This window comes from Hoplias malabaricus, chromosome 9, assembly GCF_029633855.1.
Source record: "Hoplias malabaricus isolate fHopMal1 chromosome 9, fHopMal1.hap1, whole genome shotgun sequence".
Classification (NCBI taxonomy): domain Eukaryota; kingdom Metazoa; phylum Chordata; class Actinopteri; order Characiformes; family Erythrinidae; genus Hoplias; species Hoplias malabaricus.
The window spans coordinates 34,350,737-34,369,355 of record NC_089808.1 but is presented as its reverse complement, the minus strand read 5'-3'; the positions used below and the strand labels follow the sequence as shown (position 1 = coordinate 34,369,355).

Below are 18,619 nucleotides of genomic sequence, written 5' to 3'. Positions count from 1 at the left end.
GTGGCATCTTTCATCTTTCAAAATGCATCTGTACATTACTTGCTCTTGTAAGATATGGAATATATGAAAATTTTTTATGAAAACTGTGTGTGAAGTATTCCTTGGTTGTGATCAGTTGTCAGTGAGTGTCACATGCAGCAGCTGTATTGAAATCTGTGTGTGTCTTGTTGTTTAACTCGGTGTGATAGCTCTCACTGTATTTTGCTGACCATAAAGAATGGAATGAGTCCACCGTGCTTACATTACTGCATGTTGTGGCAGTGTGGCAGGCTGACAGCGTTATGAACACAGGCTCTGTCTGTATTCTCTACAATGGAATACGTGTAATTTGGGATACATAATCAGCATACAACATCATCATCCCAAAGATAATGAATGGATGGAATGATTCCATTCCAGAGAATGCATTTCCTCTGCTATTTTGCCCAGTGCTTTAGCCTACATTTAGCATTGGACATGGTGATTCTATGCTCATGCAGCTGCTTCATTCATTCATTCATTATCTGTAACCCCTATCCAATTCAGGGTCGCGGTGGGTCCAGAGCCTACCTGGCATCATATGGCACAAGGCAGGAATACACCCTGGAGGGGGCGCCAGTCCTTCACAGGGCAACACAGACACACACATTCACTCACACACTCACACCTACGGACACTTTTTGAGTCGCCAATTCACCTACCAATGTGTGTTTTTGGACTGTGGGAGGAAACCGGAGCACCCGGAGGAAACCCACACGGACACAGGGAGAACATACCACACTCCTCACAGACAGTCACCCGGAGCGGGAATCGAACCCACAACTTCCAGGCCCCTGGAGCTGTGTGACTGCGACACCTACCTGCGCCACCGTACCACCTCAGCTGCTTCATGCTTTTGTATTATATAAGTTAAGCCGGCGCCCCCTCCAGGGTGTATTCCCGCCTCGCACCCAATGATTCCAGGTAGGCTCTGGACCCACCGTGACCATGAACTAGATAAGCGCTTACAGATAATGAATGAATGAAAGTTAAGCCGACATTAAAAAATGTCTGTGTCCACAATAGTTGCATTTTAATTTCTCAAAATAGTATTCTGGTAATGTGGAAAAACATAAAGATAACAAGTTGCTAGCTAGTTTTATCTATTTGGCCCTGGACAGCATCTTTTGGGATCCAAAGGAAAGTTCTTTGATATGATAGACATGATATATGATATTTATTTTAACCTCAGACTGCAGCTGGATTTCGTCTGGAATTAAAAGGTTAGATTGTGATTAAGGAATTGACCCTTAAAAGCAACATCTACAATTGTGGGAAAACTCTGTTCTATCGTTTGTTTACTTTAAGAAGCGCTGCTTATTTTAAGGAAGAAATTTATTTTTGAATAAAATGACTGTTGTTGATATGTGGTTGAAGTCTAACTAAAATTTATCTGTAAGATTTTATCAACTCTTTTAAACTCATTTGTAACTCGACTTCAGTTTTGTAGCACTTTTTGTCTGTGTTTACTTTGATGAATTTAGCACTCTCTCGAATTTAGTATCAGTTCTATCTACAGCAAAAATAAGTCAATATCTACATATGGAACAGAAATAGAGCAATATCCTCACCTTAGTTCATACTTTTTAACGTTTGAACAACGTCTCCTTGTTGTCTAAAACCTTCAAAATGCTGTTTTTTTCTGCCATGAGCCGAGGAAAAGAGCTTTTTAAGACACTTTTTGTCTTTCTTTTACCCGTTTACAGACACTGGTGCTTCATAAACACATTAGTCTGGTTTTGAGCATTCACTGGAGAGCAGTAAATAGTGAAGAAACTATCCTCAGAATATTATTAAAAAGAATGTTGCCTTTAAAGGTTTGTGTTTAAGATGGTTTTCATTCAAGAAGAGATTTATGTGTGTTTTGTATATGGTGTAGGTAGTTCCTTTCTGTTCTGCACTGATTGGACACATATGTCTGTTCTAACAAGACAGACCCCAGAGTTGAGCAACACTTGGCCTTTATAGTGAGGGACGTGTGTGCTAGAGAGAGAGAGAGAGAGAGAGAGAGAGAGAAATAGACATAGGGACAACATGAGCTCATTCATCCACTCACACACACACACAGTTGTAGAGAAAGAAAGATTTTAAGAGAGAGAAAGCAAGTGACAGAGTGAAAGGGTTAAACAGACAGTAAAAATGGTGTTAGAAAAAGTTATCAAGAGATCAAAAGCAGACCAATAAGAGAGAGAACAGACAGAGGGAGAGTAAGAACATGAGAGAGAGAGAGAGAGAGAGAGAGAGAGAGAGAGCATTAGAATGAACGACAGACGGGGAGAAAGTTAAAGACGGAGAGTGAAAGAGAGAGTTAACAAGAGGAAGAGACGGCATCTGCTACTCATTTGACCCATGTGTGTTATAGAAGCACAGAAGAGATTAGCTGGAGCAAAGTCCCACGCAGGGGGCTAATGCCTTTAAAAACATAAAGCCTAATGATGCACTGGCAGCATTTGAAATACGAGAGCTCTTTTAGTGCTGTTAGCCCCATTTTTGGCAATTACATTTAACTTTTAGTAACTTACTGTTTTTATTTCTACCACTGTAAACAGTCTGGAGGAATGAACACATTATTTCAACGGATTCCTGAAGCCCGTTTAGAATTAGAAATAGGAGAACTGCATTTCGCAAAGCAGGGTTTAACAACAATCTGGATATCTTAAGTCAACACTGAGAATTATTCAATCAAAATATTTCTGATATTGGAGTGGTTGTCTGGTTTTGGAATGAACTGTCTGGTTAAATGAGAAATCCCGGGTGAAATATCTGCTAGGTTTATTCAGTGTGCCAGCAGTGACAAAACAAATCATTTAACAGTTCCACATTTATCTTCTTGTTCCTTAGCTTCATGTGTGAAATAGAGACAGTCAGTGAGACTCCAGCCTCTTCAGCTGAGTAACACATTAAGTATTTTGGGCCCCTATGCTGCTGTAAAATTACTTTCTTCAGGGAACATCTTGTGCATGTGTACATGTTTATATGCTAACAAGTGAACTAGCGCCAGCTATCCACCCCTTGGTTCTTACTGAAGCTTTATTGTGTACTGTGCACAAGTGTGTCTTGTGGGGGTGGGGGGAGGTGTCTCTCTCGTTCAGTAGTCAACTAGGAATGTGAATTCCCAGAAATGAAAATATTCAAGTATATATAAGGGACAAAATGTAATGTAGAGCTGAAGGCTCATGAGTTTAGTAGACAGAACTGGTTCTTTACAGATATTTTAGCACACAGAGTAAAACATTAATCAATGAATCATTCGTTCATGAATCATATGTGAATCATTTGATCTCTAGTGAAGTCACTAGGGTTTTCAGATCTGAGATGGGGGAAAAAGAGGACACGTTGTATGCTTAGGTCCTTTACACCTTTATTTGCTACACAAAACATGGAAATTTCTTTTTTAATTCATCCGAGAACTTACATTTATGTTTCGGCATAGCTGCTCGAGATGAGGGTGGGTATATGAGCTTTGCCTGAGGTAAACAAGGACTGCTGACGTGCAGACTGACCAATTAAATGTTTACAGAGAAGGTTATCGACCAATAACGGTAGCGCTACAGTCAGACCGTCCAATCAGAAGATTTTAGGCTACTTCACCACGCCCCTTCTCACTGAAGCGAACCAATCGGAGTAGGGGAGGGCGGGACTAGTTTGTGAACGAAACGCTTCTCGAAGTTCTATGTAAGCGCTAGAAAAACAAAATCCTGGACGTTTGTGAAATTCCGCCCGGACAATTTTTAAGTCTAAAAAAGAGGACATGTCCGGGTAAAAGAGGACGTCTGGTCACCCTAGCTGTATGGTTGAGCTAAAATCAATCAGATAGCTTTGGGCATTGGTGAGGACGTCTTTTTGCATGATGTGGCAACACATTTGTCAGAGAAATATAGTTTAATTTTTTCTGGACTAGTGTTACTGGTGATTAACAAAGTAACATCAGATCCAAGCCTTCACTACCTTTACAGCACATATTTAACAGTGCATCCCTGGAAATACATCCTTAATAATTTGTCTTTAACTTGTCTCTTGTTGTTAAGGGTCTTTAGAAATACGCCCTTAACCACAATTAAATAACATTGCATCATTAGTAACATGTTCTTGAAAGTGTTCTGGGCAACATATTTTTGGCAGCACATCCTTGACAATGAGCTCACTCTGAGACACTCATATTTTTGAGTACAAATATTTGCATACCCAGTAAACAATTAGCCGTTGATTCAACGTTGAAATAACGTAATGACTGCCGTCTAATCAACGTTCTCTTAAGGTTGAAAATGAAAGTTGAAAAGACGTCCAAACACAGACATTGAAAAGACGACTATTAGACGTATTTTGGACGTTCATTGACGTTATTAATTGGTCCCGAAATAAATTACTTGTATAAAACGCGTTTTGGACGTCCACTGACGTTATCGATTGGTCACCACTTAACTAACTCATTAAGATGAATTTTGGACGTCCATTGACGTTTAAAATATGTCCTTGATGGACAGACTACTTTTAGACCTATTTTGAACGTCCAGGGACGTTCCTTGTTTACTGGGTAGGTACTCACAAATAAGACTGAACTGCCATGCTTTAAAGTCCAAATTTGGTGCTGGTACCTGGAACTGAGTGCATTTTTAATACCTGCTCTCTCATGGTTCCAAGTGTGATGAGTAGGGACTAAACATGACGTGTAAACCTTGCAGAGTGCTGATTGGTCAGGGAGACTTCTCAATCACCACTAAATACAAACATCCAGCACAAACTCACCATCTGAAAAATCTCCAAGCTACAGTAATGATCACTTATGATTAATGTGACTCACAATGGACGCTCGTACAATTACACCAGGGTCTTTTGTAGTGGGTCAAACTCACCTTTAATTGGTGTTCAACAAGGAATGAAAAAACTCTTCTGAACTGAGGCATTGAGCCACGTTCAGCCCCAAAACACAAAAACAACACAAGAACACGATGGGTAAACAGCACTTAGCGTCATCAAAGCTGTTGCCCACGGCTCCCCTTAGTGATGGTGTTTTGCAGTGCCACCGACTTCATGTCAGGGTTGATATTAGATAAGCTCCCAGGGACCATGGACCAAAAGCAGATAGAGTCAATTACAATCGAGTAGAGTAGGTATTGTGCAGTGGAGAAACACCATTAGTGTGTACACTGAATTGTCTGCTTGTATGTTGTCTCTGTCGCCCTGTGGTGAAGTATAGCATGCACCTGAATAGATATTTCAGTATCGAATTCTCGGATCTCTGTCATTTCTGATCTCTCCCCAAACACGATTCTATTGTCAACAGCACAGCAGTATGACTCTATCTGCTCTCTCTGTGATTTTTCCGTTTTAAACTCTTGACTCTGAAGTCATCTTCTTCTGTCTGACTTGTCCTCCTTAGCCTCTCACACAGAAACGTATTTATAGATGCTTTATCTGGAAGTGCTGGAGTGTTCTGATTGGCTAACTCTCTTTCTGAGTGGAGGCTTGTTGGGTTATCAGCCTTGTCCTGATGTGCATCCAGAGGCATTGAGTGCCTCTGTGAAATCTCTTTTAACTTTGATTGTCTATATATTCAGTGGAAAGGAATGACATTCACAGCAGTCAAGTGCATAGTGCATACCGTATAAGAGTCATTGATTTAATGTCGAATGTGCTGTAAGTTTGGTGTGTATAATTATTTAACTGTAAGTGGTTCCAGAGTAAGCACGGAATCACGGGTTCTGCTTAAACAGAAATATAGACGGGTATTAGAACATATTCACTTGATTCAGTGAGCTCATATCAGATCACACCATGCTTTTGTTAGAGATAGGGATTTAAAGAGTGGGCTGGTGAGTTCTTAACGTTCAGTGTAAGTTCATATAATTTCCTTGTATTTCTCACCTTGAATTTTGATTTAATGGCAGCTGATGTTTTAATAAAAAAAACTAATCCAAACCCTCAAAAATGCAGATAAAACATTATGATTCACCAGCAATGAAATATAGTTTAAACACAACCAGATGTAACTCCAAGAGGCATGATTTGAAGATGAATAACGGGATGAGCTGGAGTTGAATCAGTGCTTGGTTAGCATAGCGAATAAAGCCAATGCTCTCCGTGTGGCAGACTGGGGTTTAATGCCTAACCCAGGGAACCACATATGAGAATCATTGGGCAAGATACCTTCTCTGCACTCTCAGAAAAAAGGTATTGAAGTACATTATTGATCACCCGAAGATACACAACAGCAGTTTTCAAGTCCAGTTGTGTTTCCTGAAGGTACATTACATTCTCTTTTCCAGAAGGAGCCGTGAATATATATTTTATTTATAAAACTGTGTAAAACAAAAGAGCATAATAAAAGTCCTGGAGATGAAATGTGGCGTATGAAATCAACACAATTATAATAGAATAAGGTACGGTTATGTTCCCTAACTAAAGGAACAGAAATGTAACCTTGAGGGCACCACTACGTTAATAGCAGAAGGTACCACCACGGTGACAGTTTTTCTGACTGTGTGCGTGATACATTAAAATGGCTTGAATTTGTACTGGAAGCACTTCGTCATTGTTTGGATTTTGTTAGTCAAGAGTGTATGTGAAAGCCTGGTGTCTATTTTAAGCAGCATCCCCTCAGAGGTTACAGAAGGAGATTGGGTTTTCTCAGAATGCTCCCTGATGTTTCTCAACTCCTTCAAATCATCTCTCCTTTCTTAGAACCTATGATGTTTAAAGGAAGGTCACAGAAAGAAAGGTGGAAGGAAAGGCAAAGGTCTGGATGTGTGTACGGGGTGGACGAGTGTAAATCAGTCCAGCAGGGTACCAGAGGTCATAAAGAAAGGAGAGTAGTGTTAAATAACAAGGGTACTGCTTTGAACCCTTCAGTAAACTTTTGTGCTCTCTCTCTCTCTCTCACCCGCACCCCCCTCCCTTCCTGCCTCCCTGCCAAATGCAGACTCATGCTCCTCAGGGAGAGACAGAGAGTGGGAGAGAGGCTGTAAATGAACAGTAATGTGGTCATTCCTTTGGCTCGGTCGTAAGGCAGTGCATATGAAGTCCTGTCCAAGCAGCAGTAGAAATAAGCGAATCAGCCCTTCATCACTCTGTCCATTTAAAGGTGTTTTTTTTTTGTGTGTGTTTGATGACTCAATCACTACTGGGAGAATTAGCTTCTTTATAGCCTACTGTGCGGAGCTATGCTTCCTTGGAGCACTGACCAATAGAACCTGCCCCGAATGTGTATATACTCCCTAGATCAGAGGTAGCCATGATATTTAATACATGCTAAACGGACTTCTGAACTCAACAATGGGTTTACATCACTAGATAAAGCTGCTAATACGTCACTACAGTGTCAGAAAAAGAGTTTACGTTAGCGAAGTTATATTATTGTCACTAAACATACAACAACAGCGGTTTTAAAGTCCAGTTTTTTCCCCACAGGTAACTTTTATTAAAGAACAGTGTAAAATAATATAATAAAATGTAAATCCTGGAGTGGAAATGAAGTGTATTAAATGAACACAACTTAAAAATCACAGTAATATAGAATATGGTAGGTACGTTCTCTGGCTAAAGGTACTGAATATGAACCACAGTGACAGCTAAAGGTACCTCCACAGTTTATTCAATTCCCAATTTTTAAAAATGTAGAAAATGAGAGTGAAACGTATACCAAGTGGTGACCATATCTTAAAATCAATAGTTTAATGTTTCCAAAGAAAGTCGTTTTTATAGATAACTATTGTTTGAAGCAGTTCCCCAAAGAGTATTCCACCAACTACACTCTCAATGACTTTTCAAGATGTAAAGAGATTACAGTAAAATACTTCAAAGAACAACTTATCTTTAACTTTACGTTTCCTTTATTGTTGCTACTTTCTAACTCCCAAAGCATCTGTACACATCCAGTCCTCATGTGGAACCAAGAAACCAATGTTTACTTTGGTAAACTTAATTTAAAATGTACGTCACTGTCCTTGATTCCGAAAAAGACACCAAAACAAACGATGCTTTAAGAAAAAAGAGAATGGCAGCTGCTTCTGAACCTTGTCTACCAGCTGGTTTCTCTTCTCTTCAGCTGGTAGACGCAGTTCAGAAACAGCTGCCTGGAAGTGTAAGCTGTGTGAACGTAATGCAGTGAAACCTACAGAATCCGTCTTCACTGAAACTGGAGTGTGGTGTGTTTACGTGTGTTCAGTGCTTTTTCTCTTTTCATTAAAACACTTTGTAGCGTTAAACTGACTACAGCAACTTTTATGTTCAATTCACGTGTTCTCCAGATTTCCTAAATCAGTAACTAAAGGAATTTTAAGTGTCATTGGGTTCATGATGTTAGACGAGTGCATGAGGAATTAATATTGTGAAATACTGAGTGCCCTGAACACTCACGAATGACTGCTGGAAAATGGAATAAAAGACGACAGAAATTATGAGGGAGCCCCTGCACACTGTAACTGTAAAGTTCCTATGAATTATGTAATGGGACACACACACACACACACACATACACACTTCCAGTTTGATCTAATGAAGCATTAATTGACCTTATAAGTCACTGTGATGTAAAGTAATATAGTTACACACTCGATGGTTCACATTACATCACGTTAGAGGAAGGAAATGAGCCACATGGAAAAAGGAGTTGCCACAAACAGCTGGTCCAGGACTAATAAAACAAACACACATGGTTTTTACTGAGTGGATAATACAATTCTCAAAACCACAAACTCCCCACAAACGGAGCTCCTGACCAATAAAGGCCAAAGCAGTTGTCACAACATGGCATTGATCTTCTAAATCACAGATTTTTCTTTGTAAGTTCGTACTGATGTATTACTGCTATGTACAGTATATATTCAAGTTCAAGTCCTTTATTTAGTTGCTCAAAACGTCAAATACATAGAGAGTAATAAAAATAAAAGTGTAAATATTGACGGAGGAATATCGTAGACTTCACGTCACGAAACGGGCTTTTAATTAGATGCCAGTATCATTCAGTTCCTATAAACATGCAGTACTAATATTGACTTCAAAATAAAGCCTTGTAAAAAATAAAATCTGTGTTCATTTTCCTCCACAAAGAGCATTTAAAGGCAGCTCTGCCACATTAACAACATAGTAATTTGTACTTTTGTTTTCTTCATATTTAGCTTTACATTTTCACTTTTCTCTGTGTGCCTTCAAACCTCTACAGCACTAGAACTGGCTTATTTATCACTCATTTACTCATTCACTCACTCACAGTCAGCAATTTCTAACATACTCACTCACATATAGACACTGCTCCACAGGGGGGCACTATATATTGCTTTGCAGCAGAGACGATTTGTGTCTTTATTAATTTATTATTAATTTGTATTTATTTATTTGGAGAGAGAGAGTGACGGACACAGGTTCTGATCAGTCGGTTTATTATTAGAATTTAATTTGAGAATTTTAAAAGTGACCAGTCCTTTGAAACATACACTGCATTGTGTGTGTGAATCTGAGAAAGGCCCATCACAGGAAGACACATATTACATGGTTGTTGTGATTGTTGTCGTTTATCTTCTTGACCCGTGGTTGACCTCCTCTCGGGGGCCACAATGAAACTCGGCCCTGATTCCTCACAGACAGATGGAGCTCACACTCATAAGTCGCTTCAAGTATTTACGATGTGAAAGTCCTTTACCAAAATGTTAGAGGTACACTCTGGGCTTTAATTACAAACAACTCCCATACACACACACACACATGCTCACTATAAAGTGTGTGTATCGGAGGCTCATGATTATAATTGTAGTGGTGGAACGGTGTGAACAGTTTCACATCTGTTGACCCTGTCATTATGTTTCTAAACTAATTTTTCCTTAATGTTCACCCCCACTGCCTTGCTCTCTCTCCAGGTGTTCGTCCAGGTATGGAGGACTCCAGCATTGTCATGGAGAAGGGTTTAACTCCTCCTGTTTTGGAGTCTGGGGAAGCAGGACCACCGGGAACCAAGCTTTCATCTCAGACCCCTCAGGGTACGAACGGTAGCATCCCACCTATTAAAGGCTACGCTGCAGCACCAGGTGACGTGTGTTTCACTGTGGATCTGTGTGAGAACAGTGTTATCTGTGGGTTTTAGAATGGTATTATACGTATAATAATATTTGGTCTTTATAACCATGCGTCTATTGATTTCCTGTGTGCGCTGCAGGTTATCCTCCCCTCACTCCTGTCTCCAACATTCCTCGTAAACTCCCAGGTACATTACATTCCTTCTTCTGTGTGTTTATACTTCAAAACATCTTAAACAAACACACCTTTACCTCACATTTACAGTTTCACATTCATTGTGATGCTCAACTCTCTGGGATTAGGGAGAATAGTCAGAAACTGCACTATGTCATTTTGGAGGAGCGTAGGATACCAACCCACTCCCTAGCTTTATTTTCAGGACAGTGCTGTAAAAGTGTATTACACTTTACATCTGTAGGGGGAGCCCAGGAAAAAACTATCAAATTGTACATGATTTTCCTTTAACTGTATTTTAAAGTTCAGTGTAACCTTCTGGTAAAAATATAAACTAGATATTGGAACATCACTGTGACTATTTGATTGCATTTAGTGATGAATGGTACGGTCATGATACCGTGCAGTTATGTGGTATTTTGGGCCTGGGTGCCATATTGGGGACAAAATGGTGCTCAATATGGGGTTTCAGAGCACATCACTAATGTAAGCAGATGGTAAAGATGGTTAAATTTTTCTCATACACAGCTCCCCGCCCTGCACTGGAGAGAGTCTCAAAGCACTGAAAAGCACAGAATCCCTTTGCCTCTATGTGTCAGGGCGGTAAAGGATCCCACCCTGTAGGATAATGAAGACAAAAAAAAAATATTGTACTCCATGAGCCATATTAGCTTTTTCACCAAAGGATCAAATGGAAATCCGTTGGCACTTCAGACTCTCAGTTCTTGTGACAGAATATGTGTGACATATCCATACACAGATCATATACAAGCTTCAGTAATCATCTTATTTCACTACAGTTCGGTTTTTGTGTGCAAGAGACTACAACCACAAGTCAGGCACAAGCCACAGGCCTCCGAGAGTGGTCATGATTCTCGACTGTCTGTCTTATTTTTGAGATTTGGCTTAAATTTTGGTGTTGTAAGTCAAAATTAATTTAAAATCACTCATGAAATTCACATTCATTCATTATCTGTAAGCGCTTATCCAGTTCAGGGTCGCGGTGGGTCCAGAGCCTACCTGGAATCATTGGGCGCAAGGCGGGAATACACCCTGGAGGGGGCGCCAGTCCTTCACAGGGCAACACAGACACTCACACATTAACTCACACCTCAAACACTTTTGAGTCGCCAATCCTCCTACCAACGTGTGTTTTTGGACTGTGGGAGGAAACCGGAGCACCCGGAGGAAACCCACGCGGACACAGAGAGAACACACCACACTCCTCACAGACAGTCACCCGGAAGAAACCCACGCAGACACAGAGAGAACACACCACACTCCTCACAGACAGTCACCCGGAGCGGGAATCGAACCCACAACCTCCAGGTCCCTGGAGCTGTGTAACTGCGACACTACCTGCTGCGCCACCGTGAAATTCACATTTCCCTGTTGAATTATAGCCTGGTTGTTGTATTACAAACATGACACGGATAAATGTGTCAGGGATCCATATTGTATTTCTTTAGTTTTAAGTCTAAGTGTCAAAAGAAACAAACAAAAAAAGCTCTTATGCTTTGGAAGTGTTTATTAAAACTTATGAAATGTGTGTGTTTGTGTGTTAGGTCAGAAGAGTGTGAGTTCTCCTGTATCATTCTCAGCTGGTCTGACCATCTCACCATTTTCTGGAGACATGAGCATCATTCGTTTTAATCAAGTGCTGCTGAATGAAGGAGGACACTACGACCCTCACACAGGTACTTTCTCATAATGTTATTAAAAATGAATATGTATAATGAACATAAAAAACAGATAAAACAGAAGAGTTATGTTTCATGGCGTGCTGTGTAGGTATATTCACTGTCCCCACTGATGGACGCTATCTGCTGACGGCTGTAATAACAGCCCAGAAGGGAGCGAGAGTGGAGGCGGTTCTCTCAGTGGCCAATCGCAGCATCCAGAGGCTGGACACATCTGGATCAGGGGGCATGGGCTCTGCTGAGTGTCTCTGTGGAGGATCCGCCTCCGCCAGCCTTGTCCTTGACCTTAAACATGGCCAGAAAGTGGGAGTGGTGATGACTTCGGGACGGCTGGCCATTTCCACATCCACTGAGGTTCTGTCCACATTTAGTGGAGTTCTGCTTTACCCTTCACCAGCTAAAAGATAACCTCCAAACAAAGGAACACAACACTTCTGCCTTCAGTGTCACGTCAGTGCACATGTAATGTCCCTTACTTAAAGAGGCAGCCAGTCATTTTTATGAATGTGATTATTTATTACTTCATTTTTTTTATAAAGTGCAACTCAAATGTGGTGCAGAATCAATATGGAGTGGAGTACCCAAATGACCCGGTTTATGCTCCATAGAACGGGTCCTCCACATGGGGACAGCCATGTTTAAAATAGGTGTAGTATTGAATCTCATATTATTCCAGGCCACTAGGTGCCAGTATAAAGGCTGTTTCATGACATGAAGAAGAATCCTTGGTAAAAAATGACTGATTGCTCCTTTAAGGCGACAGAATGAAGAATACGCCTGTGGTTTAAGGGTTAATATTAATGCCCAGTGTGATTGTCATGAACGATGAAGTGTGAGTTGTTGTCGTTCTGCTCCATTCACACTGCTCTAATATTTTCTCATCCTTTCCCTGTTCTAGAATGTTCTCCACTTATTACACTCTTCTAGAAATATTCTTCTCCTCTCACCTCCATGTACGGTTCTAAAGCATTCTCCTCTAATTACACTGTTCTAAAATGTTCTCCCCTCGTTATAGTGTTGTACTCTTTTCGCATTCTTCTAGAATGTACTCCTCCATCTAGAATTTTGTTCACTACGCACACCGTCCTAAAATGTTCTCCTCTATTCGGTGTTCTAGATTCATATGCTCCGTTCACTGTTTTATGTCCCCCTCATTCACTGTTCTAGAAAGTTCTCCTCCATTCGCCGTTCTATAATGTTCTCCTCTCATTACACTGTTGTAGAATTTTCTTCTCCTCTCACTTTCTTCACGTTCCCCTCCGTGCACTGTTCTAGAACCTTCTCCTCTAATTACACTGTTTTAGCATTTTCACTGCTTCCCACCCTGTTCTAGAACGTTCTGAACTCCAAATCTACGAACTAAAAGAGCTGAAACAAGATGTAAACAATATTTCTGCAGCAAATCTGTTTTTATAAGCATTGTTTACCATTCTTGTGTGTGTGTGTTTACAAGCTGTTTTTTTAAACCTGTGTAGCACTAGATTGTTTTAATTACAGAACTGTAAACAACTTTAATATGAAAAACTCTACTGTAACAGGTTGTTTGTCTCCTCTCTGCAGTAATCTAAATGTATCAGTGAACCACACTGAACAATGCAATATTTTGAATTATTTTTATTGAATGTTATATTTGTAACGACAAATACAAATATTAAACTATGGTGTTATTACAACGTTTATAATATATTTTTATCTTATTTCTTTTGAAACAGTGGCTTCAGTCAACTTCAACAGCAGTTAGGGACACGGCTAAAAATACATATTAGATTCTCCAGTTGTATTATTTCTTTTTCAGTAGTGTCCCTTAAAACTACATCATCGACATCAGACACGAGTTCAAACAAGCTTCAGCAAAACTAAAGAGTTTTTTATTCTTAGTGCTTTTACTGTTTACAATAAAATGACTTAAGTGCACTATAATGAAAAAATCATGTTAAAAAAATAATAATTACTGTATTCACATTATAAAAATATGTCATATTCGGAAACTAAAGGCGATATTTACTACAAAACAAATGACATTTCTGCAGATAAACAGTCAGGTGCAAGTTTGGGCACCACTGGTCAAAGGACATGCTTCAAATGAGAACACACTTCTGCACATTTTAATGCACTATTACAGTTCATTTGCTGAACAGATTTATTATTTGTTTGGTCATTGCCCAGTAGAGCAACAAAACTGTGCCTCGGAATTTAAACATCTTTGGCAATGAACACACACACACACACACACACACCATGAGTGGTGGGCTCAAAAGGTTAAGTGCCTTGCTGTAATGGATATTGTGGGATGGCCACAGTTGCCTCACAATTGAATATAAACTGAACAAATTAATGCTAAAAACTTTAGCACCTATCCGCAGTTAAATTATTTTATGTTGTACATTTTTCCTTAATTTTTAAAATGCTTTTTTAATTGATTATTCTTCATGTTACAAAAAAGCAACTATAGGAGCACCTGGTGGCCTGGATGTTTCACAGATTTTGTACAACACCAGTCTCCTGTAAAGGACCTGTTCTATGGAACTTGTTCATTCTCAGACTACAGCAGTTTGTTTGGTATTTACATAAAAATAATAATCACTCCCACTGTAAATCACTGTTTTCTATGTAACGTGAATTATCCATTTCAAAATCAGTAAAACACGTCCTTTGACCAGCGATATTCAATCAGCATCAGAGACATGTTCACGTGTCAAACAAGGCTCCAAACGCAGAAGCAGCATTTTTCCCCGCTGAGGAAATGCAGGTAAATTCTGGTAGCTTTAAGGCTGTTAAGCTCAGCTGTGAGGCCCACTCTACAGCAGCTTTATTCTTAACACATTTACAGAGAGAATATATATATATATATAATGCTTCAACTAAAAAAATAGAAATTAGGTTCAAGTGCTTTAAGATTCCAAGCAATAACAGCATTAACATAACTGTCTATTCCAGCCGACCAATCACAGCCAGGTTTCCTCAGTGGATTAACCAATCAGAGTAACAGGATCTCCTCCAGACAGAGCTCAGGTACGGGCTGCCTCCAATAGCAGAAAGAGCTGTATTCTGGGTTTACAAAGGCAGCACTTTGTTCTTTGTCAACCCAAGGGAAGACATGGTCCACCAGCTCATTGAGGCGACTGTACCTGGAATACAGACACGGGGGAAGTTCTCAATTCTGACACAATGCTACTAATCTAGGAGGGAGAGACAGGACGAGTATTTGGATTCATGGTCCAGATGCAAAGACCTTTACTCTTTGGCTTGTCTCAGAAAGAGTGGCATCCTAGAAACCCATTTGCTTTTCTGTTATTAGACTGGTAAGAGCCAAAGTCTCATGAGCTTCCTCTGCTTTTTCTTAGCAGCTACTGATACGATCCATTTCATAACTCTACCAACTCATCTCAGTTATTAGACTTAAGATGTATTAAACTGTGACTATTATGAAAGCATTATATAAGTTCCATAGTTATTAGAGTGACGCTAGGGCAGTAGGAGTCTTTGAGGAAGTGAGTGTCATGAACTTACGATGTCTTGTTGCTTCTGGTCAGCTCTTGAATGACTTCTCCTTTAGGGTTAACAGTGAATATGCGGCATGCAGGAACGTGCACTTGTTTATAGGCAAACACATCCTATGGAAACACACACACACACACACACTGTGTATCAAATCTGAATTAAATGAATAGCACTGATTTAAGCCAATACATATTGTATTCATGATCTGAAAGCATACATTAGATTTTGATCACAAATTTATTGTAAGCTTCTTATTCATTCAGAGTGACTTGCACCAATCTGCATCTCATTTCCTTATGTGCAAAGTGTTGGTGATACTGGCACACTGCTATTTAGTTCACCAGAGAATCATAATTTAGTATATAATTCATATTAAATTATGAAATTAATTTAATTTCACCTTTCACTTCACAAAATGAGTGAAGCACATTAAATTGTGCTTGATGATCATTGTACAATAGTACAAAGCAATTAGACTTTTGCACACAGTAAACACACACAAACACACCCACTAGTGATTAGGCGAGTTAGCGGGCAGCCACCCTCAGGCATTTCCGCCATGCCGTCTGAACCAACGACTTTCCGGTCCTGAGCCAGACTTACTAACTATTAGGCCACAGCTGCTCCTCAATGTCAGCGGATTGTGCAAACACAGGCCCCCCATTATCAGCAATTATGCAGCCAAGAAGTCCCACATTTAGGGAATTCGCAAGGGTCAACACACACACACAATATGTGTGTTCCACATTTGTTCGCCCTCGCCAGGTAAGTATAGATAAGTATTTTAGTTATTACACAGTAGAACATGCATAGTATAAAAACGTACGTTGCTGCGGTTGCCAAAGGCAGCGTAAAAAGGCTGAGAGTTTTGAGGGAAGAGATTCTTAATATCTTTCAGACACTCAATCTTAAACTTCTCTGGTTTCTTCTCAATCACCTCCCTGAAAAACAAAGTAAGAACATTTTGAATCATTTATAAACGTACCACATATTTAACTTTGCATCCTTGACTAATACGCTTCTTCTTAATGGTGTTTAACTACTATGTTTTATTTGTGTGTGCATGTGTGTGTACCTGTGGAAAGCTGAGAACAGGCTGCTAGGGGAGAGCATGAGTGGTCCTCGTGGTAAAATGGTTCCTCTGTCGTTGACCCAGTGTAAGTATCCTCTGGTCATTCCTGCCATTCCTATTGCACGTGCTGAGCAGTACAAAAACTTATAGCCATTCCTGCAAAAAAAAAAAAACACACACCCACAGTCACTCAAAGATAATTCACAACATGAACCGGAGTGAATACCACGAATAAACGTCAAGGCACCTGTTTGTTGCCTCTGAATGCATTAGAGTGTAGGGTGTGTCATGTCTTACTCGTGTATAGTGTGATAGAGTTTAGCAATGCCTTGGTGAGTCCAGTCTTTTCCAAGTTGTGGAAGGAACTGTCCTAAAACATCAGACCTAAGAAAGAGAAAGACATTTACATATTATTCATTCATTCATTATCTGTAACCCTTATCCAGTTCAGGGTCGCGGTGGGTCCAGAGCCTACCTGGAATCATTGGGAGCAAGGCAGGAATACACCCTGGAGGGGGCGCCAGTCCTTCACAGGGCAACACAGACACACTCACACGGACACTTTTGAGTCACCAATCCACCTACCAACATGTGTTTTTGGACTGTGGGAGGAAACCGGAGCACCCGGAGGAAACCCACACAGACACAGGGAGAACACACCAAACTCCTCACAGTCACCCGGAGCAGGAATCGAATCCACAACCTCCAGGCCCCTGGAGCTGTGTGACTGCGACACTACCTGCTGCACCACCGTGGAGCCCCATTTATATATTGGTATATTATATATCATTATTACCTATTTTATTGATATTTGATTTATGGTATTTAAATGCTCTATTTCATTAAAGACTGCCCTTAAAACACTATGTCCAATACAAGATCCATTCAGGAGTGTTCATTATTGCTCTAGCACTAAAGGTAGCGGGGCAGCTGATCCCACATGTATCTATAGGCATCCGTTGACATAAACTGACTGTTATCGTACTTGGTGATGGTTCCGTCAATGTCAGAGATTACGATCTTGTCGTTCCAGTGCCACAGGTAAATCGTCCCCTCACAGCGGCAGGTGCCCTGGTACTGCGTGGTGATGCTGAACACAACATCATTGGGTCCTTCCTTTAGTCCCAGACCGGCCTTTTAGGAATATCAATAAGTACAATTCAGATAATACCCAACTACTTTCTCAACCATATCATATACTCTGTATATAATGTGTTTATTACAATCTGTTCTGACGAGAGACGTAATGATTTCTTGTAGGAGTGTACGTAAGCATGTCCCTCTGTCTGCACGCGCTCAGTAAGAGAAGCTTTGTTCAGCTCCTTACAGTCTTCATCTGTGGAAGAGTCTGCTGCCACCTGCCTGAAAAAAAAAAACAGAAATCAATTTAAATACATTTATTTGAAGTTCTTTGGTTCTCTGAACAACTGGTAAAAATGATCAAGGCTGGCTCTGCTGTTTGTCATTATGAACACAGCTTCACATCTGTATGTTTAATGGACCATGAAGAAACTTACCGTGGAACAGAGTTATCATGGTAGTGGGTTGGGACCCTGCTGAGTACATCTCTTCTATCCTCTTTAGTCTCTGACTGCTGGAAATAGACCAATGGTATTTCAGTAAGCATTTCAGACACATTGTAATACTGTATGTCACTGACTGTGTGAAAAACTCCACACTACCATAGTATACACACTAACGAAATGCATAAACTTCTAATGATGGGGTACTGTATTTGTTCTGTATTTGACATAATAATAATAATATGTTAGTTTGTTGCATTTAAGTCTGTAAATACCTGTTGTATACTGCTCTTCCTCCAGAACCACCAGCGGTTAGTTTTCTTTGGCATTTTTTCTTTAACCCAGGCCTCTTCAGCTGCCTGCAATACAAACAAACAGTAACATACAGTGACATCATTTAATATCATTAAATTGTATAATTAAATGGTCCTCTGTGTTTCTAAGCTTCAAAATCTACAAGTTAATGAACACTTAAATTCAAACCTTGGGCAGAGTTTTCTGAAAAGCTTGCATGCTAAGAATCAGAGGAGCAGCCAGGGTCCAGTTGTAATATCTGAAAAATTATAGGTTTAATTAGTAATTACACTTTGTAAACCACTCAGATAACATTGATATAATTGTAC

At 40.0% G+C, this 18,619-nt stretch overlaps 2 protein-coding genes across 6 annotated transcripts in view; one reads left to right on the top strand and one right to left on the bottom strand.

Annotated features, from left to right (window-relative positions):
- Positions 1-13,717, top strand: part of emilin2b (elastin microfibril interfacer 2b) — a 25,876-nt gene extending 12,159 nt beyond the window's left edge. The window contains exons 5-8 of the mRNA XM_066680773.1: positions 9,870-10,037; positions 10,166-10,213; positions 11,766-11,897; positions 11,992-13,717. Coding sequence (XP_066536870.1) covers positions 9,870-10,037; positions 10,166-10,213; positions 11,766-11,897; positions 11,992-12,308 — 665 coding nt within the window. The 3' untranslated portion in view covers positions 12,309-13,717. The remainder of the gene's footprint in view (positions 1-9,869; positions 10,038-10,165; positions 10,214-11,765; positions 11,898-11,991) is intronic.
- The window catches only part of LOC136706979 (phosphatidate phosphatase LPIN2-like), a 21,010-nt gene continuing 14,497 nt past the window's right edge, over positions 12,107-18,619 (bottom strand). For 3 of the 5 annotated variants that reach the window (XM_066680768.1, XM_066680767.1, XM_066680772.1), the window contains 10 exons: positions 18,480-18,549; positions 18,272-18,355; positions 17,991-18,067; positions 17,697-17,835; positions 17,459-17,607; positions 16,771-16,857; positions 16,477-16,629; positions 16,228-16,342; positions 15,411-15,514; positions 14,044-15,028 (listed from right to left, as the gene is read on the bottom strand). In XM_066680768.1, coding sequence (XP_066536865.1) covers positions 14,878-15,028; positions 15,411-15,514; positions 16,228-16,342; positions 16,477-16,629; positions 16,771-16,857; positions 17,459-17,607; positions 17,697-17,835; positions 17,991-18,067; positions 18,272-18,355; positions 18,480-18,549 — 1,129 coding nt within the window. In that variant the 3' untranslated portion in view covers positions 14,044-14,877. Of the gene's footprint in view, positions 12,310-14,043; positions 15,029-15,410; positions 15,515-16,227; positions 16,343-16,476; positions 16,630-16,770; positions 16,858-17,447; positions 17,608-17,696; positions 17,836-17,990; positions 18,068-18,271; positions 18,356-18,479; positions 18,550-18,619 lie in introns of those variants that run through there. The other 2 variants (XM_066680769.1, XR_010804187.1) reach the window with 2 other exon arrangements.